The sequence below is a fragment of the Neodiprion pinetum genome, chromosome 3 (genome assembly GCF_021155775.2).
Source record: "Neodiprion pinetum isolate iyNeoPine1 chromosome 3, iyNeoPine1.2, whole genome shotgun sequence".
NCBI lineage: Eukaryota > Metazoa > Arthropoda > Insecta > Hymenoptera > Diprionidae > Neodiprion > Neodiprion pinetum.
The window spans coordinates 22,854,292-22,877,766 of record NC_060234.1 but is presented as its reverse complement, the minus strand read 5'-3'; the positions used below and the strand labels follow the sequence as shown (position 1 = coordinate 22,877,766).

Below are 23,475 nucleotides of genomic sequence, written 5' to 3'. Positions count from 1 at the left end.
ACTGCGACGGTGCTCTCGTCAAATTCAGAGTTCAACGGTGCGAGGTATAAATTCGTTGGAATTTCGGAACTTTGATAGAGTTGAAATAAGCTCTTTAATGAAGATTAATGTTCGTAGGTTTCGAGTTTATTATTAATAGTTGAAACTATGCGAGTACTGTAATTGGAATTCGCGGACCGTTGTAAATTGGTATAGAACTTTCCTTGCACCGTTAATTCCCTGCAATTTCGCATCAGCAGAAGTACTGGGTTGCATACCTGTGGCTAAATTCAAAAACAGAATATCCTCTTTGTCCGTCGATGAAGCGTACAGATCGCATCCGTGGGTTGTTTGCGATGGATAAAAAGTGATGTCGCTTATGTTGAGAGATGTCTTGACGTCGAACGAAAATTTCAAACCGCTCGCTGAAGTTTAAGGAGAATTATACCCGTTATAGAATTTTCATACTGAACGTAAAGGGAATAATCGAAGGGCCATTCACTTGGGAGTCAAATGAATGATTTCAGTTTATTATATTGATTTTCGGTATACTCAGTAGCTTTCATCGATTTGCAATATTGCTCCGATTTCCGATGAGTTTTTAGCGTTTTAGGCTTTTCTGATTTCGATAATATCACGACAAATCACTAGATACCAAGGACATCCCATAATAGGATAGCAATCAACTGGAAACTTTTGGGCGTTTACCGTAAAACTTGCAACAATTTGCGCGATTTTTTCGGCATTATCGTGTCATTTTCAAATGTTTTTCAATGATTTCGAATCATTTCAGTAATCTCGATTAATTTCCCGTGATTCCAACAAACATTCAAATTAGTGGAGTCCCGTCGATTGACAATTTAAATTCCAATAGTTAAATTTCTTCTGACTTTCTCGAGGGAATGGCCCTTCGGCAATGATAAACTACTGCAAAGATACCCACGCAATATTTCCTGTACTACGAGGATGACTCCGCTCTCTTGTCTATCGAGGGTGACCAGATGACGAGAGTCCGGGGATATCAGAGGCCTTCCAACGAGTCCAGGCTTGTGCGCGAGCACAGCATCCGTGATATAATCGAGAAGAAGCTGCCCCGTCGCTCTCCCGGTAACTGGCTCTTCGCATTGAAGAATAACGAATCCGTCTGCGAAGAAGATAAATGGTTTGTTTTGAATATATTGGACTTGTTGAGACGGGATAAAGTAATAAATATTAAACGGCCAATTTCTCAGAATTTTTTACTCACATAGAGCGGGAAATTGAATGTTCGTCGGGACGCAGCTGTACGGTGCCAAATCCACGCTCCTTGTGTATCGCATATTCGCCAGATCCAGCTTGTACATCCCGCGTTGATTCGTGTGGGTCACGTATCCATATTTGTAGGTATGACCGATCTCCTGTGATTGGTGAAGAGATATAATTTTTAATACATTTTAATCGTTATTTTTTTAATTCAAAATTGAGATGCAAATTATTACTGACAACTTTACGACTCGTACCTGGTGCCCTGGTATATAGAGACCCTTGACCAGGTCGAATTGGCCGTCGATTGGTTCTGGATGAACGGTCCGGTGTTTTCGCTTCTGAGCCGCGTCCCGGATCACTTGAACGGTTTTTATCCCGGTGTCCCGCATGCTCCTCCAATTCAGTAGCCAGACCTGGTCAAGTGTTGGAACGTAGTGCAGCTCGACGGGATATTTATCGGTTGCGACGACCTGCAGAAGATTCATGTTTATATTTATAACTTGGCTTACAAATATCGTTATATCTCCAAAACTATTAATCTGGTTGTAACAGAATATAGCTTACAACATGGTCGGTTAAAATAGGCTGAAGATGCAAGCGCAGTCATTGAAAACTTACGTCGACCACCACCATCTGGATTTTACTGATCACCAAGATGCGGTCCTTCTCCGGCTGAGTTACGTACACGTACCGATTTGCCACGTTGATCGCCCTTCCCCAGGAACAACTTACGCTCTTTTCACCACAAACGTACTCCTATTCCGAAGGAAGAGAAGGGGATAAAAACCATTATTATTCATAATAAGGTTCCTAATTCTTTCTTCTCTGTACGTGATAGGAAAAGTCTATGATATTAGGTATACGTGTCTTTACCTGTGTTCCAGGAATAATATCCGAAGACCTGATTTGATGATACAGTCGGCAGGCGGATGGCTCGTAAATTGATATACCCCATTCGTGGAAGGAGAAAAACCTCCGCTCCTCACTTGCAGCGGCTGCATCCCAAGATAAATAAAATTCATTGCTCTGGTGGAGATTTTGCACGCTTCGAAATTTAATGCGACTGAAAACTCTCCCGAAGAGGCTGGCAATTTGGACTCTAGTGTATTGCCGAAAAAAAGAGTTAGTCTATCACAGAAGTCTGAAATCGGATTTCAGTTGAACCAAAGAATGAATAAAAATGGTGAGAAATTTTGATACGGGGTTATATACGCATGGGGGTAAAAAATTATTCAATTCGATTGGGGTTTGTTTTATTCAAAATTATGGTAATCGAACTGCGTTTCAATATTTTTATAAAACGCAAACATGTTTTATGCATTTTTCCATGCGTGTTTTCCGTACACAAAGTACCCGTTTCTATTACGGTCGAGTGAGTATGCGAATGCGCATGCGCAGAGTACTACAAGACTACTTTTAAGTCCTAGGAGTTAAGTGTTCTTTTCTGTAATGCGCGCATGCACTGACAATCAATGATATGTTTTACGGTGCCTATGGTATCTTAAAAACAGCGCAACCGGTTTACTTTATTTTAAGACAGTATTCTTAGAGAGTTTATCCTCTGCGTCAGGTTTTGTTGAAAAAAATTAAAATGTGAAGATGATGAAAACTCAACGTTTCGTTTCCGGGGTGATTTGTATAATAACAATTTTCTGTATTATCTTTTTTCTCTGAAACAAGGGAAGCGCAAAGTTGATAAAAAATGGAATCGTGGCCAAGAGAATAAACTTTTCAAGAATAACTGTCTAAAGTTGAAGTAAGTCGTTGGAGCAGTTTTCGAAATATCTTGAACACCGCAAAATATGTCACTAAGCGAAATAGTTGACTTTATTATCAATGAAAATAATATCTAAATAAAGCAAAGTCTGTAATGTACGTTTTAATAAAACACGTCCCATTCGAATTGAATATTTGGTTGTCGAGACATAAATTACCAACATTCACCAATGTTTTCTGTGTAGTATCTGAATTTTCAAGTAAAAAATTTTCCACACTGGGATTACGCACTCGGTGTGGGCTGTTCCTGAATCACCAAACTGCTTATATCCCTGGTCAACCCTCCCACACTCGTAGCCTGGCACATGTAGGCGCCGGTGTCGGCGTATCCAACGTTTCTAACGACTAGCCTGGTCCCATTACCAACGACATCGTACTTCCCACTATCGTCATCTTCACCATCGTCGCCATCGTCATCCCCGACGGCTTCGTCGTCATCGTCGTCGCCCTGTTTGAGGCGCAGGGGTTCGTCGTTCTTGAGCCACTCGACGCGAGGCAGAGGCTCGCCTACCACGTGACACCACATCGTGGCCTCTTCACCAGGTCGTTTCGACTGGAGTCGTGGCGTAACGCGGACTTCAGGGACGGCTGGAAGTTGAGGGACACTCGGAAGATGAACCGCAATCTGATTATCCAACAATTTAAGAAAGTTTTAGGAGCGCCGTACTCACTGTGAACCGTCACCACGTGCGTCTGAACTACGTCCTTGTTCCTCAGGGCGTGACAAGTGTAGTTACCAGCGTGGACGAGCTGGACTCGTTTCAAATAGAGGCTTCCGTCGTTGAAAACTCGGATCTGGAAGATCATCGATTACAGGAGCAAGTTGACGACCTTAATATCAAGCCTGATGGAAAGTGAAGCTCGATTTCATTTGAAAAATGTTCAGTACCAAAATCTGGACTTTCTCAATCATATCTTTTTAGAAATGGTGGTACAGTCTGTTTCTCTGGTTTAATCAGACCTTACAATACGTCACAGAAAGTGACCTCATACCAAAAATCAATTCGCGTCTAAAGTCAATGGATTTGCTACTTATTTGTAGAGTGTATCAAGAATCAAGTCCAACGTTTTTAGCATGACACGGAGAATTTGAGATTGGCCAAAATTCGTTACAAGGTGTGTGACTCGGACAAATAGACAAACTGCCATAGCCAAGGGCTTAGCCACTCGGAAGAAAGTGACATACTGATTGCAGACTACACAGACTAGATCAAGGTTTTTATAATTGCAAAAGATTACCCCTTTTAAATATGAAAATTGGACTACATATGACTACAGAAAAATTTCATGACTACCGTGATTACAAAAGAACAGCAATTATACGTAATCATCAGTGATTATGTTTTTACAAGTTAAATAATGTATACCAAAATATAATGCGTACTCTTTTCGCCTAGCTGATAATGGGAAGCGAGACGGGAAGATTAATAGTCTTGTTAATAGCACTCTCTAGTCTGAATTCAGTCGTTACATGCTCTAAATGCTGTAGAAATTTTTGGTGCAGGTTATTATTATTATTATTATTTTTCTTACTGTAATCACAATGACTGCGATATGATTGCAAACGATTACAATTAAAAAAATAATTTGTTAGATTGCAGATGGTTTTATGATGACAACGTGATTACAGTGATAGCTAAATCGCTACAGTAAGGGGTGACACAATGACTGCTTTAGTGGTTAACCCCTGGGTCATGGTGACCTCAGATGTAGCTTCGGTTGTCTATCTGCTGGTGCAGAATGGCAAATTTCACAGAATCTTGGTACACAGTACGTATAATTTCGAAGAAACATTTACACAGTGGATGCGAACATTGAATGCGTCTAATAGGATTAACATTAGCGGACTAAAGTGACTCCACCTCCTGTTCGGCGAGGGTTTCAACGTCGGCCTCGTGCCTACGCCAGACAAGGGGCGGTGGCGGTGTTCCAGTAACGTCGCATTTGATTTCAACGTTGTCGCCAACCCTGACAGAGACATGATTCACCTCTCGCGACTTGTCCAGGGAGACTACCGATACGCCTGGAAGTCAATATGAAATTCGGAGACCCGTCACACTAGATTGCTCGTCACAGATTTACGGGTATTATTATTTTTATTATTATTATTAGTAAGTGATTTTGGTATTACTGAATACTGATGTATAGGTACTTTCGTACTCCCGTATATTTCATACATTGATCATACTGACTGTAGAGTTTGCTGAATGCCATGTAAAACTCGTTGATGTTTAAACGTCCATCCTTGTCAGCGTCGTCGTAACTTATCATGTGACCCAGTGAACAACCTCGGCTTAGCTGCTCCAGGTCTTCGCGCTGTGCAATCTGGAATAACAAAAACAATATTTACAATAATGATGGTAGAAAAGCTTGAGAAGATTCTTTCGATCCTCGGACTTGTATGTAAGCTGTCGCCCAATTGCGACACCATAACGACAGCAGCTTATATTCTGCTCACGGGTTGTGGTGACGCACCCTTTTCATGTAAAAAAATCATTAATCATCTCCCAGAGAAACATTCATGACAAAGTGAAACGGGTCATATAGGTGACGGTATTAATGGTCGTTGTATGTTTTACGTGTTACGTCGCGCTTACCGTTCGTCACGGAGGCCGTATACGTTTTGATTGTGCAACAAGTGCGGTATTCAAATTGAAGAGATCTGGGAGACACATATTCGTAAACTGAAGTGGGAAGTGGGGTAATAAAAAATATGATTGATGTCCGATCCGTTGGTCAGTATTATACGGTAATATAAGTTGACGACCCTTTAAACTGCTCTGCAGGACGTCTAGCTTCATTATATTGATTTTATAATATCTTGTAAGGATTCAACAATTATTGAGGGGTTGTATACCGTTTGGAAAAATCATGAATTTTAAACTTATACACGAAACAACAGAATTCATTCTGCTTATTTGTCAAATCTTTCATAACGCATCCCGAATTTTTATCTGACTTTTTGACTCACGGAAATCGCACCTAATTACGATATCGACGTAACTGCATAACAGACACGATCATCTCACCTGCTCCAACTCCTCTCTTTCCAAATTCCCATTGTTATTCTGATCGTAGTGTGAAAACATTATGCTGACAAGATACTCCTTGCTGTGGTTATCCTGAGCCATGAGTCTAGCGTGATTGAATAACAGCAGGTTATCCTGTGGGATAAATGAAAAAACACCATAAATTTCGAAACCTGGAAAGCTCAAGAAATTGGGGAAATCAAATGGTAGCCAGAAAATTTGTACTTCCGAAAATCGGTGAAAATATTAATTTTTCAAAATTGCAATCATTAGTTTGCGAATTCTTAAAAGCAATTTAAAAATTATTTTTTTATGCCTACACATCTTTTTTCCGCGCAATTATATTTTCTTCAAGCGTACCAACCCACCTTCATAATCTCGTATTCCTGCGCTGAGCAATCCTCCAGATAATAACTATCCGTGTCTATGGTATTCTCTTTGACGTTGTTCTGCCCCGTATCTTTTTGATCAGGCGGTTTTAGAGTTAGATTCGCGGCGGTTCCAACAGGCAGAACTCGCGGCGCGTCCGGAGGGCGATCGTCTGAAACGTGCGACATCGAAAACTATGCGATTGCAGGATGACTGTACGTAATTAATGAGCTAAACACTCGGAGAAAATGTTGGTATTGCTATAAATTGAAATAATTCCTTATTTGATTTGAAATAATATTTTGTTTACCCTTCGTCATTCAACATAATAAATAAATCGGTTTTTTGCTTCGAAGGACAAACCTACTTGGTTAGGTAAAAAAAAAAATTATTTCACTTTCTTAATCACCAAAATTCCCCAGATATTATTATATTTTCTTACTAAAAAAAAAAAGCTAGTTCTAATACCGAAATCGTAAAAAATATCGATTACCTCGAACGCACTTTCATTTTAGATTGAACGAAGGGTTTGAAAAAAATATTTAGTTACAATAAGTGACTTTTTTCTCCGAGTTGAAGATTTCCCGATAAGAGTATATACCTAATCGATTAGTTTGATGCCTGTAAGTTAGTCATATGTCTGTATTATACGTCTAAACATCACACGTACTACATCGTATTAGGGACAAAGTGGATGAAATTGAAAGATGCACAAGTGTGCAACGCCGTGATTTCGGTATCGTTACAGTAGCCCATTACAAACCCTCGTACCTGCTCGATGAAGGCATCGCATGAGCCTACTGGCGATTAGCGGGATACCAGAATTACACGCTGCACGGTGTAGTTCGCAGTGGTTTGCGTAGACCCTTCCGTCGCTTCCGCAGACCGGACGGTGCCGACGGGAACACCGTCTCACGCAAATACAAAGGGCGACTTCCCCGTCCGGAGATATTTCGCACTCTCTGCCAGCACCGCAATACTTGCCAAGGCAAGGGCCTGAGGAAAATTGCCGGATACGGTTACGAGGAGATTGTTTGGCCAAAGATCGATATTTTATAACGATTTCATCGTAAGAGATAGCCGTACATTGCGTATTTACGAAATTATTATTGTTTTGTATGTAAAATATAGTCGTTAAAATACTAAAATTAAAATAATGAAAATATGAACAAAAGCTATAATATCGATGATCAGTTTCAAATCGTTACAGAGTATTTGGAAATGTAGTGTGACTGTCGGTCTGCAGACTGTTTTCTACAGATTTACCGAAACACTTTTTTTTAATTTTTAATCTTAAGAGCTCATGTTTGGCTGATATATTCTATTTCAGATGCTTCACCTCGAAAATTTTTTGTTTTGTTTGACATACCCTATGCATGTACATACAATCATACATACGTCCCCCAGAGAAATATCAGAGAAATGTAAATATTTTTGAATTTTATACGGTTGTTTTCCTTTGTTTGACATTCTCGCCTCATCATCTGTCGTCGAGACAAAAAAGCGTAGTGACAGAATGATGAAGGTATTCGTTCAATATGTGCGAGGATGTGCGTCTGCGTGCAGATAACGGTTATCCTCGTCGGCGTGGCTTTTATATTCTGGATTGTTCTCGTCGTGTACAAACTTGCGTGAATACGAAAATTACACTTTTGTGGATGAAAAACAAAAAAAGAAAGAAAGAAAAAAATCTCAACAACAGTAAGGATCATCTGCCAGAAAATGAAAGTTACGATCGGCATACAAATATTCGCCGCGATAACCTTCACTTGCGTCGTTTGCTTCGTTCTCAAGATTCAGTACTTCTAACGCGGACTGACAATCATCATAAAACGGTACAGATTGTATCTATATGCATTGATATAAACCGTCCCCCGAGGTTATTCGAAATTTCTTTTACTCTTTCCACTCCACAGTTTGCTTACCTTTGCCCTTGCTCGAAACGATTCTACGATCATCCGGCTGACTAGATGACGGCGAAACCGCGGGAGAAGCTCGATCGACGACGATCGGAGATTCCGTCGAAGCTGCGGTGTAATCGCGATGCCGTCGAGAGTGCTGAAACATTCGGTGTACTCAATGACGAAGCATAAATTGGCAAACTACACGTTATAGAGATGCTGAAAAAAGTACCGTCTCGAAGTTTGTGATTATTTGCAAGGAATTTGTGCGAAGATGGTGCAATGCATATAGTTATAGGTATTCCGCTCGTCTTGCAGGCGATTCGTTTCACCGTTCGTTTGACCGTAATAGATTTTACGTACCCGTCTACACGGTACACAGCTCTCGGTTATTGCTTTCTTCAGTTACGTGTAATATTCGTAAAGGCTTTCAGGGCAGCGGCGTTCTTACCTTGTAACGAGATGTGCCTGCGGTGCTCGATAGCTGGAGGCTTATCAAGAGTACAAAATACAGTCCAGCCCATTCAGATTTCATCCTTGGCTGAAACAAAATTTTCCAATTTTCATTAAGTCTCTTCTGCGGTAAAAATTTCTTTCCAATATTACCACGCACGGATTGTCCAGTACTCTCGTCTAATCTTATATCACGCGAAGAAAATATCTTTGAATAATATTTCTGCAATATTTCTTATTCGCAGACTATTTTTGCAAAAGCACTTTCCCGAGTAATGCGGAATAAATTGCACAGGCTGGGTGCTGATATAAATATGAGGAGCGTACGTGAAAAATATATGAGAAAGAAAAAGCTTTCGTCTTCGAATTGGGCCACGAAGACTGATCGCCGGGGTGATCTGCATGCTTTTTCCCCCCACGCCCTTCGCATGTATAGGTATATAGATATATATGTACCATGCATAGATATCTGCTTTTTGTACCCTCGCCAGAAAATATCCCTTTACCAGGTTCTAGGGTCAGAGCGGGGTTGGGCAGCCCCTAGTCTAGTCTAACTTAGCTTAGAGATAAGAACTTGTAGCAGTAGAAGCCGAGCTCACGGATCCGGGGCAACAACGGCACAGCAGCATCTGCAGGGATAGAAGGAGCCGGGGTAACAGAAGCAGGAGCCGCGAGATTACCCTCGGCACTTAGCGACGGCTTGAGACGGTCTAAAATCAAAGTTTCACAACTACTTTGCGGGGGTTCCGCAGAGTAATCTGTTGTGTGTCTCTTCTAGTCTCCATAGCTCTCTCGCATACTAAATCAGATCGCCAAGTCCGCAGTCAGGAAGGTAATTTATCGTAATTGATCATAGAATATTCCGATATTACTTGCCACAATGCTCGCTAATCGTGTTATCGCATCTTTTCACCGTGTACAGAAAATTTGGTTAAAAGAACTCGTTACAGACCACAATCTCACCGGGCAGGCGAATCGTAAGAATTTCAAATCGATCAGTTCTGATAAATTGTGATCAAAAGTTTCCCTCGGAGAGAAATTCTGACGAAAATTTTCTTACATATACCAACTTATGATATATTATGTTTGAAAAATGTGCAGAGAAAGTTGTGAAAAATTACCGAGGAATTATTAAAACGCTTTATTATACTGCAGCACGTCTCGTACATCCGGCGCAACGTTCGTCGTTTGTACGTAGATATCGGGTCTGCGTATAGATATGTACGTGTATATACACACAAACAATATATATATATATATTACGTATATATATATATGTGTGTGTAGGTACAGGTGCCTTCGTGTTCGTTATATCTACATACTGAATTATTGGCGTTCTGTATTAATTACAATGAAATCAGAGTTAATTAAGCGGAAGCATTAGTCGCCAACAGAAATTCAATTATCTCCGTAAACGGGCGGCTCTGTAGCGGCTAGGGAATGGAAGAAGGCGACGCGGGGGTCGACGAGGGATTTAACGTCGGGTATAAGACTCCTTCCAGGCACCGCGCGTTGCCCCCGTTTACACGTAATTCGCGTAATAAATCTCCTCTGCAGGGGCTCATTACCATATATATGAACGTGCCAAGTTAAAATAACAGTTCGTCCTCGTCGCGTCGTGTCGCTCCGTTCAGACAGCCGAGCGCCTGCCATCCCCGTAACCCTGTCCACCGAAAAGGATATCCGAGTATCCTCCTGTACAGGCTGAATCCGTCTGTGAGGCGTCTGCAAATCGTGTTTACTTTATAATAGTATTTGTCTCTTGTTCCGGATTATTTAAACAACTTTAGTTTTTTATAAGGATACAGATTCATCGTCGGCGTCAAGAGCATTTTTTGAAAAGAGATTGCTAATCTATGGATCGCTATCCGATTACGGGTTTAGCGTCAGCTGCCGAGTTAGATCTTTTCAGAAATGGTAGTACGGTCTTCGAATGTAACTTTGGTTTCATATCTAACGGCGTTGAGTGGTAAGTTTCACAGAAAACTTCCGGTACGTTCGTACCCAACGACTACCTTCACGCCTTCAATATTATCGATCTTTCTATTGATTGAGTTAAATCATCAGTCAACTGTATTCACTCTGATTTGAACATATTTTGGCATAAGTAACAATTTTTCTTTAAAAAATTCATTTAGATAATTACAAAAATACACATGCAGTAATAGGAAACCAATTACGAAATAACATATTCTAAATTCTTGTATTTCATCCAACCCTGATAAATTATGTCTTCTCTGATCGTGGCTTCAGACTTGGACCTTATGATGTTGGAAATTTCTGTCGAGCAGGTGAGCCTGTCTTTCGGAATCCTTTGCGGTAGAGATATATTAAAAAATGTTTCTCCATTTTTTCGCCAAGCATTCGTGCCAATTTTGACGAACATTTGAAAAATGATGTTGAAAAAGAATGGAACGAACGGTTTTAGTAATGCCGCGAAATATTATCTTGAAAGGTTATGATACCGTATCGTTAGATAAAATTATCTGGGATTTTTGTGAACATTGACGCGACGAGATGCCCACAAAGTTTATCATGCCTTTAGTAATTAATTTGCAGTTGGTATTCCAAATATGCATATGTTCCCAGACGCTGCGTCGCAAATCGACTATTTCTAACTGCCAGCATATAATACTGGAACTATTAACATATTCCTCATGTATATGTATAGTCTAATTCCCTTAACGCACCGGAATATGCGCATTTGTAGCGATTTACATTTATTGCTGTTATCATCTACGGTACCCTGAAAATATTTATAATGAGAGGCTCCCTACTAGGTCAATATGCGGAAACAAATCACACTACCCAACCGTGAGCACACCTCACGGTTTGTTACGGGTTGTCATTTGGGTCACATGCCAGTGGGCGAGTGTTATGATTCGATTCCACATAAAAAAATGAGTATAGCATTATTTGTTAAAAAGCGGATTTTTCTTGAGGCAGCTGGAAGTTCCGCGAGTGACGGAGTTCGACAGAGCTGTGATGAAGAAGACTGTGATGATGTTCCGTCTTCTGGACAAAGACTGGACGAGCCTGTACCCCCAGCGAGCAGACTACCAAGTGTACCGGGGTTCGAACAGCGATGTGGAACCGTTCAACGGTGGGGTTTCTGTGGTGTTTCCCATTCCGGTGTCGTCGCTGGAAAAACCGATGGAGAACGTCGAGCTTCAGATTTACGTTCACAGGGAATTGTCAAAGTATTTTGAGCGTCAGTCGTCGGAAAGCGTGGGGATCACTCGGGTCGACGTTTCCGACCTTTTCAACCGCGTGATCGAGGGTGTCAAGCGCCGGAACGAGGACGTCGCTCGAAAGCGGCCGGCGGTCCATCCCCGTGAGCCCGTGTCAAGGTCGACGAAAGATACTCACCCCCTTCTCAACGAGGATGGAACCGACTCGGGCGCAAAAGTGACCGCCTACCTCCGACTGACCCACCTGGGCCGTTCGGTTATATCGGAAATCGAGGTGCCCGAAGACGCTAAACGACTGTTCTACGCGCGGGAGGAAACCAGCGAGAAACTACCGTATCAATGCAGGGAAATATCCCTGGACGAACTAACCGGAGGATGCTGGGGCAGCGGGACTTTCGTTCCGCCCAGGGACCCCAGAGACACGATATGCTGCTGCGACGCGAGTGATAAATCTCGCCTGTCGAAAATCCAGGGTGCCGACGATAAGGGCAAGGATTCGGGGGTATCCGGCGATGGCGAAGACGGAGGCGGAGGGGGCGGTGAAAAGTCAGGAAAAAGTGACAAGGGCGGGAAGGGGGGTAAGCGTAGGGGTCAACGCGGAGGCGGAGGCGGAGGCGGAGGCGGAGGCGGAGGGACTGACGGTTCAAATGGAAGCGGAACTGGGATCAGTGACTTAAACGGGGGAGACGACGCAAACGCGTCGTGCGACGTGAAACCGGCGCTCTGCGGCCGCGAGGGAACCTGCAACAAGAAGGACAAAAAGGGAAAGGTTGGAAAATGTGGGAAACCCGACGGCGAGGGCGGCAATCCGCTCGCCTGCGGGGAACGCCGGAAGTGCGCCAGGCGCAGATCGGCTGCCGGAAGCGCGACCGTTGGAATCGTCGATAAGAAGGTGCCCTGCCCCCGGCCACCCCCCGTTTGCCCCTGCCAGCCCAGGCCGTGCCCTCCGCCATGCTTACCTTGTACACCTTCGGTACCCTGTGCCAGGTGTCAACCCGTCTATCGTGGGTCTGCCTACGTCGCGAGACCCAATGCGTGCCAGAATTTGTACGATACTTTATTGCCGTACAACGCCTACGCCTCGAGTCCTCGATGTCCATCGGTCAACGTCGGATGGCGATAGAAGTTGCAGTGTGAGGATTTTTCCAGTCTCTTCCTCGTTGTGCGGAAGTCAAGCTTATAATGCGATAAACTTTGCTTTTAGAAAATAATTGTCTTTCCTTCTTTGCGGAATATCTTGGTTTATTCAAAGAGACGATTTCCTTCGAGGTTCTTCACTCTTCACCGGCAGATAGGCAACCGAAGTTATATTTACAATATACGTTACGTATACAATACGTAGACGTTCCAACGTAGAGGCATCGGACTTTTTCAGTTACAAATTGATTCATGAATTTTGGACGGCTTAATTCATGGATCGCATGATGATCTGAGGACTATTTAATGCCTGATTCTGAAATGTTTCGCGAATACGATACTCCGAAAGGTGGCAAAAGTATGTTTTCCAAATTAAGGTTTTTTTTTTTTAATTTCATTTTGTTGTTGTTCTTTGTTTCCCCTTTTCCCTTAAGCGTTGTACCCGGAAGCTACCAAAATCTACGGACTACAAGCGGATAAGAATATGATAAAGTATCGCAGAGAATAATGGCAACTATAAGCGAAGGCTCTCTCGGCACAATGGGGAAACGCCAATCAGTGAGCCACTATATCGGTAAACATCACGTGAAGATTCGTCCGGTCTGGAGTCCACGCCTAGATCACAAGTGTTGCACTCCAGGGTGGAAAGTACTCATTGCAGCCAACCAATAAGAAAATTGTTCGCGAATGATACAGTTTGAAAAATAATTGGTAAAATAGTAATATTATTTTTGGATGTGATTTATATTTAGCCATAGAGGTTTACTTTTTTACGAGACTATAACCACGCACAATATCTCCGTTGTTCGTCACCGTAATTTATTTTCCATTATAATTTTAGTAAAATATATTGACTGGTTCGTCTGAAGTCCTACCTACGGAGAAATCGCACACCGACGCGTGTGATTAAAAATGATAAAAAGAATTCTTGAAACCTTATTTTAATAATAACATTTTGCGTATCAAAGTTTAATGAATGATCTTGAAGAATGTAGATTTTTTTCGAGTTTGTGGAAAGCACTCCTGATAGTATCAAAAAAGAATTAGTTGAATTTAACAAATATGCCGAAGAAACTGTTTTGTTGATTTAATTAATCATCGTTTCATTCAATAACCAAAATTACCGAGTTCTCATCACTTATGAATTTTAATTTTAAAAGTGCTTCTTTCGACATATAATATTTGATCACCATATTTGGTGAATTCAACGAATCCTTATTCCGCGCGTGTTTTGGAAAATTGTAACGACCCTCACGTAATACAAGTTTGGAAGAAAATAAAAATTCCGTCCGCTGAGTCTTCCCTTGTCAGGGTGAGTTATAGGATGCGTCGAAAATAAACTAAGTTTCGATTTTTGCGAATTTCATCGGTTTTCCCAGTCACATTTTGCAGTGTCGTAGGTGCGAGTAAACTAATTGTGCGAGAGTTACGCATATTGGCCAGCTAGCGTATAAATTAGGTCTGAAATCACGATTTTCCTACCGTTGTAGAATCGTCATCCCGTGGTTATTTTCGACTACGTTCAATTTCGTGATTTTGAACAGTTAATTCGTAGCGCTAATTTATGCTATCATTTTTTATTATTTAAGGTAGCTCGTTGCCGATTGCTATTGCGAATTTGGGAATTACGGTTCACCGCAGTTAATTGGATTATTTCAAATCGATCACTGCAGTTTTATATTTTTACTTTGAAAATTTGAATTTGTTGATAATCTGTAAATACGTAGGTCTCCTGTATTAAGTTATTGCACATTTCAAATTTAACTCACCGATTATTATCTTCTTCGAAACCCCCGACAAGTTACGGTTGAAAAATGGCGCCTGTGACTCGTGCGTTTTGCCAGTTGTTCTTCCTTGCTATGTATTTTCTATGAGATGCGGATCAGTTTGTTTTCATCCTCTTTCCTTTAAGGCCTGCGCGAGTGTAGAGGAGGACGAGTTTAAGCATGAACGCATTCGCGGAGTGATTTACCGTATCGCGGAAAACGTCGGATCGAAGAAAAATGTCTCTCTTTCTATTTCTCCGTCTTTTGAACGTTTTTGCATCCCCATCCTTTTTTTTTTTTTTCTTTTTCTTCCTCCGTAAGTTTGAAAGTATTTTCTGCAAGCTTCTCATGCGTATTGTATATTATATAAGATACGTCGTGTGTATAATTTTTTATCCAGCTGACGTCCGGACAAATGTCTTGACTGATTTGGATAATATCCGCATGAAAAATCACAAATATACGTGAAACGAGGATTTCATCCGAAGCTTCTTTGAAAAATGTTATACATATATTTGTAAGGTACGTAATTTCAATTCTTGAAATCACTAACATCTGATTGTTTATTTTTTCACTTCTACGTGCATATGTAAAAATAAGTTGCAATTACACGGGGTGTCTCATTGTAATCAATCCAATCAAATATCTCGAAAACCAAAAGTGTGAGTGAAAAATGTTTCGAACAAAAGTTGAATGGTTCGAAGATTGAAAGAAGATGAATTAAAGTGTCGGATTTTTTTCAAGCGGACTCGCCAAGGTCCAGTGAAGATTAACAAAGTTTTTTTTTTAAATGAACAGTATATTTTTTTCATCGTCATATGAAAGAGCATCAAATTCTGCATCGAAAAATACTTGGCTCGTATCTTATCACCACTCGAGTTTAGGTGGTGAGAGTGTGTAAGTACTTTTTATTGCAAAATTTGATGCTCTTCCAGATGCCTATGAAAAAAATATACCGTTCTGTTTGATAAAATTAAGTTGATCTTCATCTGACTTTGGCGGGTCCACTTACGAAAAATCTGACGCTCTCAGCTTTTGTCCCCCTTCGAAACTCACAACTTGTGTCTGAAACATTTTTCACTCACACTTTTGGTCTTCAAGATATTTAAATTGATTAATTAAAATGAGACACCCTGTATATCACATCCTCTAAACGGTTTACCCAATAAAGTTACACGACACGCCGTTTTTTTCAGAAATTAATCACAACTTTGTTCGAGCCATATTTTCTTGTTGTTTACTTCGTGTATCATAAGATTAAAAAATGGAAAGACACGTCGCGTCAATATCATATAGATTGAGAATGAGATCATGTTATCGAGTATATCGAAAGTTGTAAAATATAAAAAAATCGAACATCGTGTTCGAAGCATTGAAAAATTTAAAATTCACAAACTCTCTCCAAGTATAATAAAAATCGGTGTCAATGTACACAACTGATTAACATCCGTAATTTCCCGGTTAGCATTAGATCAATTTTTACGACGTAGATCGACTCTAAACTCATATGTTTGAACATAAATATACGAATTGAGTAGGTATATATTGGAAAACAAACGCAAGAGTAACTCGTCGAGTTTAGTCTTCTAGCGTTACCGAAAATAATCTAGCCGAGAAAAGTGCAAACTGGAAAGTAGACATGAATAGCCCGAGTAATTAGAGGTAGGCACGACAGGGACTAAAGTTCGGTAAAGTCGTACTTTTGTATGATTCTCCCGACTACGCAACTCTTTCATAGCCGTAACCGTCATCATCATTACCATTACTATTACGCACCTACACACGTATCCTCCATCGGAGACTCGGTCTATATAATACGCTGATAAACGAGGGGATGATTTAGGGTTCGTCGAGCGAGTTGCTTTCGCGAGGGGCAGGCAGTCGAAAATCGAAAAACCGCGAAAGGGGGAGGAGGTTGCCGGCTCGCAGGTTGTACGAGATGAAAAATGTACCAGCCACCCGGGGTGACCCGAGCCAATTTAAACGTGTTCGCCCGGGTATCGCGCGCTCCGTTGGTGCAGGACGATTGATGCGGGTCGTTTGTCGGGAGAACTTGAAAGTCTGATTGATTTCGGGTCCATTATTTCCACCGGCGGTGGTCCGACAGCGTCCGCGCCAGCTACATGGATTACGGCCGTAGGACAACGGGCAGAAATCGGTTCAAATACACCCCCGCATGGAAGGCTTACCCCCTGTATCTGTTGGGCCGCCTTCATATCCGGCCCCACCTTCGGTGTCCCCGCGAAGGAGTATTAGTTTTTTTTTTTTTTTTTTTTTTTTTTATACACCGATTTGTCGTGGCTTTTGTCTATGCGACAGCGGATCGAAGTTGGATAAAAAATTGTACATTATACAAATTACCAATTTATCAAAGTTATGCCTGGTCACGCGTAAGTAATCAGGACTGCTTGGGTCACTTCTTCGTCATCATCCGTTCAAAGAATCTCGGAATTCGAAACATAGACGTTGCGGTATGAGTTCAAAAATCTAGAAAAACATTTAAAGACACATTTAACATCGGGATTAGTCGAGTTCCAGACTCTTGGCCCGGTTTGCGGGCCAAGTTGGAAAAGAGAGATGCTGTAGGAAAAAAAAAACGAAAAAAAAAAAACGACGAAAATAATGCAGAGAGAAGGGAAATTGCATTCTTCTTTTAAACGATTGTTTCTTTTCCACGGCGATAATCCCTCCAATATCATACCGAGCACTCCACAAACAACCCGCGTTGCAATACATAGGATGGTACAAACGCGTACCGCTTTACAACGCGGCGCGAAAATTAATTATTACCTAGGAGGAAGGAAGGAAGGAAGCAAATGGCGGGGGGGGGGGGGGAGGGATGGGGGTGGGGGAAATTTATCAGATTTATACCTGGAGGTCCCGCCGGTAAGCCGCGGCGACACCGAGCTTATCTCTCTCAATTCTGGCAGGGTAAACCCTCTTCATCCCGTGGGATAAGGACTTTAAGGACTTGAGCTCCCGCTCCCGCTCTGCCACCACTCTTCTATCTTATAGATATGTATATATATATATATACGCTATGTGTACGTTGGTATAGGCGGGTACACGTCTCTACGTACGTTATACGTATATAAGTGGGTTACGTATAATATATAATATATATATATGCATGTATATATATATATACTATATCTCTACGCCAGTGCAAAGAAACTCTCGGCTACGCGGGGATGACGATGATAGTAATAACAATAACAATAAAGGTATAGCGGTGATAATAACAGTAATATAATATCCAACAATGGCCGAGGACCGTTTTTCAGGCGCCTTATGTATAACGGAGTAGCTGTGTATGCAGCCTCGTTGGGTTCTCCCGTTGTTGTTGGTCGAGGGGTCTTTAAACCCCGTGTCATATTTCAACGCTTTCGACACCCACGTTTCGCAATACAACTAAATGTACACCCAATGTGCTTGATACCGAAGCTCAAGGATTGGACAACTCGGTTTCAGCGTTACAATTTTCAAACACCCCGGAGTTGGACAAATTGGTTTTAGTGTGATTTTGCTACGGCGCACGTATCCTGGCATCGAGCTCGTTTGAATATATACCGAGAGAAAACAGTGAAACTTTGCTGATTAAGCGATGACTGCGTGTGTGAAAATTAATTGAATTTTATAGGCCTCTGGCGAACCTTCGCTAACGTAGAAAACGTCCTTGCATCGTTGTGTGCACGTACGGAATTACTATCCAAGTTTTGTCAGGCATCCTGCACAGGTCTTACACTCAATAGCAATGTGCTTGAAAGGTATGCTAGAAATCTATTGGCTGAAAAAATCCTACCGCGGTAATATTTTCCTCTGCAAGGCAGGGGAGCCGATTTACTCGAAACTGGGCATGAGATTTTAAACTCTCCCGCGTTACTTAGGAGCGAATTGAAATTACATTGTTATCGTGACTCGTAGCGGTGATCGGTCATCGGACAGTTTACTGCAATGAAAATTTTCGACAAATTCCTGCATCCCTATATCAGATATTCGAATCCTAATTATCAAAAAAAATATGCACCACCAACGTAACCTCCGTAAGCCGTATTCGACAGTCGAAGCTTAAGGTGACCGGCCTGTACGAAAATCCGACAAATCTCGAACAAACACAGACTGACACGCAATCTATTAAATTTCACTGTTTCCTCTCGGTATGCAGATGAGCATACACGTTAAGATCCGTCATGCTAATTCTATCCGACGACGCCGAGTCGAGTGTCGAGTCCCGTTTTCTTCCTTACTTAGAATCAGTTTCACTCGACAGTCTTTGTCGGTGACCTCGATGCTGGACAAACTTTTTCACTTTGCCACTCCAACCCAACCCGTGATATGAGAGTTGTTCAACTTGGTTGAGATCGGGTTCAAGCACGCCAGGTGTACGTACATCTAGCGACTATTTCGGTCAGCGAACTCACGTTATTGCCCGTGACCTTATTTTTATTTTATTTCGATGCTTTGCGGCTATTATTTTTCGTTGGGTGTAATTTGCCTGGTATTTGTAGGTAGGTGATAATGAAAAGTTGGACGACTTTAGTAGGCCTGCTTCAAACGGCTCCGCTTGGTTTAGAAAGCATCTCCTACGCCTTAACTCGCTCATATGCTTTCTGACGAGCATCATCGCGTGAACCCGGAACGGATTAATTTGGTATTCAAATTTATGCCCCGCTTATATACACTGTATGTATGAGTAGCTGGTACCGTTGGTGGATTATATTGGAAGGGTGACTAACCTCGTTTAATTATCACATTTTAAGTATATGTATCACAGATTTCACGAGATTTGAATCACGTTTCGGTTTTATTTCCTTGTTTTTTTAAACGAGTTTTAATCTTTCTAAATATCTCTCTATCTCTATACGAATGCTGCCGGATAAAAATTCATGACATAGATACAGGTATAAAATGAGCGAGTAAATGTTTCCTCACCAAGCAATTATTATAATCCGTCCTGAATTACAGTTGCCGTAATTAAGACTTTACTGCATGAATAATGGTTCAATTTTTTGCATGGTATAAAATCTGAATATTCATGTGGTCAAGGGATTTTAAGTTTCTTCTCAGTTTCACAGAAAACTCCCGTAATGTTTTTCTCGAGAGTATAACTCTATGCGCATAACGCGCGACTTTCGTCCTACGTGACGAACGGCATGCGAAAACTGAAAGTACGTACCGTTCGAGACTCCCACCATGAAGATTATTCTGATAGCTAAACGAATTCGGGTTACGACCAGAGGAGGTAGTGAAAATTATTATTGAGAGTCGTCGTGCGTGAGAGTGAGGGATTGAAAAAATGAGATGCTCTAGGTGTGACTAGCTGATTTGACGAGTTCAATCATCGAGTACACGCACGTGTACGCGATGCAGGTATAATAATGGTATCGAAAACCTCCGGAGGTTTCTCTTTTCTGCCTCGAAAACCGCCACCCGTACATTAATAAACATCAGTCTTCTGCCTGTGTACGAATGCATGTGCTTACGTATCTATAACCATTACATCTAGCTGCCTTTACGCGACGTTGATCGATACGGAAAATGTAAGACAGCTTTCGCGTGACGCGATAATGGTTTAGCGCTATCCGCACACAACTCTTATGCAGTTTATGCAGTTGCACATAACGCGCGTTCGCAATTCGCAAACACCGCTTGCGTTATGTGAAGGTAACCGTATTTTTTATCGCTAAAATTCTAGAAAATGGAGTTATTCACGAGATCAAGTAATTCTGCATAAACACTAGGGTGATCCTTAATAGGTCTGTGTTTGAATTTTTATGCTCTCAGGTGCTTGAACGATTTCAAATTGATAAATAAAAAATTCCCTGAAAATTTTAGCTCTCTATATCAACTCTAAGATAGTCCGCTTTGCCATCGAAGTATCTTATGGAAATAATATGGGAAATACTTTTCTTCCTCTTGATTTTATATAACTTTATAATTTTATAAGTCGTTGGCGAATACACCGTCAATAATGCAATATACTTATTTTTGTAGAGAATTGATCGCTCTACAAAAAAGCTCTGATGCAGAAAATTCGCAAATAAAAGCATTCGTATGTTAATTAACATTCAAAGTTTAATTTATACAGAATTATCATTCCGTCAAGTATAGCTACGAAATAAGCAACTGTATCATAAAATATATGACAATGTTGAACTCAAGAGAGCTCAAATATTTAGGGACTTTTTTTTTCATCAATTTGAAAGCTTTTGAGCTCCCGATAGCCTAAAAATTTACAAAACAGACTTATTAAAGACGTTAAAGACCACCCTAATATACACACTTGAATTAAACAAATAGATTTAAACGTTCGACAGTCTGTTTTTCAGTTTTGTATAACGTACAGGAATTGTTTTGTTTCTGTTTCAGGATCAATTGCAAATATTGTATAATGTCCGTATCTAATGTGGTAAATCATGTATAACAAGTTTAGCAGCTTTTTTTTTTTTTTGCCAAATTATTCTTCTTTTTTCTTCATTCGAGTGAAAATCAATATGGTCAATGGTACGACGGAATTATGATCAAGTGCAGAATATCGAAATATGCAGTATTTTCTATAAAACGTGAGCCTTTTACTTGGAGATTGATTAACCTCTGGTCTACAATTATTTCATCACGGTCGAAAACTACACCTATAAATAAACTCAGCCTTGATTGATTGGATAAATAAATCGTGATCTACACCACGTGATATCAGAATGCATCGGAAATCCGTAAAGTGCGAGTCGAGTAAGGCATTAAGTGCTTGTATAATTGCCAATATTAAATAAGTGAACGTGACTGCATCGCAATTAAATCAGGAGTTAGCTCTACTATATGCGGTATAATCGTATTAACATATGTTTCATCCATTGGATAGGCGTGTGATTACGTGCATGAGGTGCAGAAATTACTCCTCCTCGTTCTCGAGGTGTTTCAACTGCATGTTTGCGGTATATAAGGTACCGCATATTACAGACATTCGCGTTGTAGCGTGTCGTGCAATAATATAATGCACTTATGCCATCATGCGAGTAAGAAAAAATAGTTTCCCTTGGTGTAACGATGTATTTGACTTACGCAACGATAATATGTAACCTGCTTTGGTAAATCACGCGCGGGCGTGGATAATTAATTATCGTTTCGCTTATTGTATCTTATTAGAATATCTTCGGCGTTAAGATTTATGATGGTTACTTACAAGTGCATTCTGAATTATTAATATATACACGAGTATGATGCGTTACATAAAAGAGTTGCAGACGCGCTGTTTCATTCATTCATTTATTTATTTATTCAATTATAATTCGTCTCTGGTACATCTCACGTCTGATTATACGCTCGGAAAAGAAAGCTAGCACTCTCTACCTCCGATTTTGATGCGATGCATGCGTCATCAAAATTTTTTTGATAAGTAGCCGATTTACGGTGATGTGAACACTATATACCGCTTATTATTGTGGTAGAAATTCATACCGGCGTATACGCTGTTTGGCTCATGCCCCCTCTACCCCACTCAAAAAAAAAAAAGTACAGAAACCTACAATTGAATCAGGTGTACGGTGCAAGTCAAACTTTCACGATCTTGTCTACGAGAAAAAAAAAGAGATGAGAAAAAGTGACAGAATAATAGGTATACAGTATGGTATATACCTATTATAATCTGGCCACGAAGTTGAGAAGCGATCGTATAGTTTGCCCGTTACCGAATAGATTAAACTCCAATTAAGCTTAGAGCAAGGCTAATGACTTTCTGCTTTGCAAGCGAATCCTTTGTACAGGTACCGATTTTGTATCCTTGCAGGTGCAGTTCACTTATGAGATTTTGGGTCACAAAAAAGTACATGTAGACGAAAAAAGTATACCGACGTAAAAAAAAAAAAATTGCTTCACTTCATCGGATAAAAATTACATAAGAGCGTCACCTTTTATCCATAATTATAAAGACGGGGAAAAAATACAGTCGCGTTTTATGATTAGTGTGACTATTTTTTTTTTTTATTTTTCTTCCTTTGGTAAGCTACAATAAATTCATAGTTTCGCATACAATACGCGGAATTTGGTACACTGTAAAAATAGTTATCGTAGTTACCAAAAAGACCTTTGCCCGCGGGTATTTATTTTCATCTTTGCATGAGAGTGTCAAATAAATAAAATCGAAATATGCTTTCGCAGCGATGACGTGTGATTAATTCGGTAATCGGTGATTGGAAAACGTGTAAAAAAAATTAATTGATTCATACAAGTTACAACGAACTTACGGCACCAGTATCATATGACACAGATTGAGGTTCCAGACGGTAGCTGACACTGTACTTCAGTGTTACTTGATGATATGGGATAAGATTTTTAGATTCGCGTAAAATCAATCGAACCGAGCGAAACCGTCTTGATATGCCAGTTTCCGTTAAATCTGTAATAAGTAGTGACCAAATTAATTATTAACCATCCAGATAGTCAAAATTCATGATTTCACGTGAAATTAATAATATGGTTTTTCCATCTCTTTATTACTTTCACCATTGCGAATAATCTGTAATTTGTATTCACTTGCCTGGCAAATATAAATAATAAATGTATCTTTTTACTCAATTGATCAAGGTAGAATCGTGAGTATAAGAAAACTGATACGTTCTATGGTCCTGCGATG

The 23,475-nt window shown here is 40.6% G+C and overlaps 2 protein-coding genes across 3 annotated transcripts in view; one reads left to right on the top strand and one right to left on the bottom strand.

The window, feature by feature from the left end:
- Fstl5 (follistatin-like 5) overlaps positions 1-23,475 on the bottom strand; it is a 45,062-nt gene that overhangs the window by 930 nt on the left and 20,657 nt on the right. Inside the window, exons 2-16 of one of the 2 annotated variants that reach the window (XM_046615077.2) lie at positions 8,751-8,840; positions 8,324-8,456; positions 7,170-7,394; positions 6,398-6,570; positions 6,030-6,164; positions 5,178-5,325; positions 4,863-5,023; positions 3,672-3,795; positions 3,232-3,588; positions 2,098-2,219; positions 1,843-1,980; positions 1,479-1,694; positions 1,226-1,376; positions 923-1,123; positions 258-404 (exon numbers count right to left, since the gene is read on the bottom strand). In XM_046615077.2, the coding sequence (XP_046471033.1) occupies positions 258-404; positions 923-1,123; positions 1,226-1,376; positions 1,479-1,694; positions 1,843-1,980; positions 2,098-2,219; positions 3,232-3,588; positions 3,672-3,795; positions 4,863-5,023; positions 5,178-5,325; positions 6,030-6,164; positions 6,398-6,570; positions 7,170-7,394; positions 8,324-8,456; positions 8,751-8,834 (2,515 nt within the window). In that variant the 5' untranslated portion in view covers positions 8,835-8,840. The remainder of the gene's footprint in view (positions 1-257; positions 405-922; positions 1,124-1,225; positions 1,377-1,478; positions 1,695-1,842; positions 1,981-2,097; positions 2,220-3,231; positions 3,589-3,671; positions 3,796-4,862; positions 5,024-5,177; positions 5,326-6,029; positions 6,165-6,397; positions 6,571-7,169; positions 7,395-8,323; positions 8,457-8,750; positions 8,841-23,475) is intronic. The other variant, XM_046615078.2, reaches the window with a different exon arrangement.
- On the top strand, positions 3,437-13,066 carry LOC124213622 (uncharacterized). Its single transcript, XM_069134381.1, has 4 exons — positions 3,437-4,215; positions 4,595-4,770; positions 4,844-5,084; positions 11,699-13,066. The coding sequence occupies exon 4, from the start codon at positions 11,738-11,740 to the stop codon at positions 13,064-13,066; it is 1,329 nt and encodes a 442-aa protein (XP_068990482.1). The 5' UTR covers positions 3,437-4,215; positions 4,595-4,770; positions 4,844-5,084; positions 11,699-11,737.

Excerpts from the sequence above, each read along its gene's own strand:
- LOC124213622 (XM_069134381.1), top strand. The coding sequence starts at position 11,738 with ATGAAGAAGACTGTGATGATGTTCCGTCTTCTGGACAAAGACTGGACG.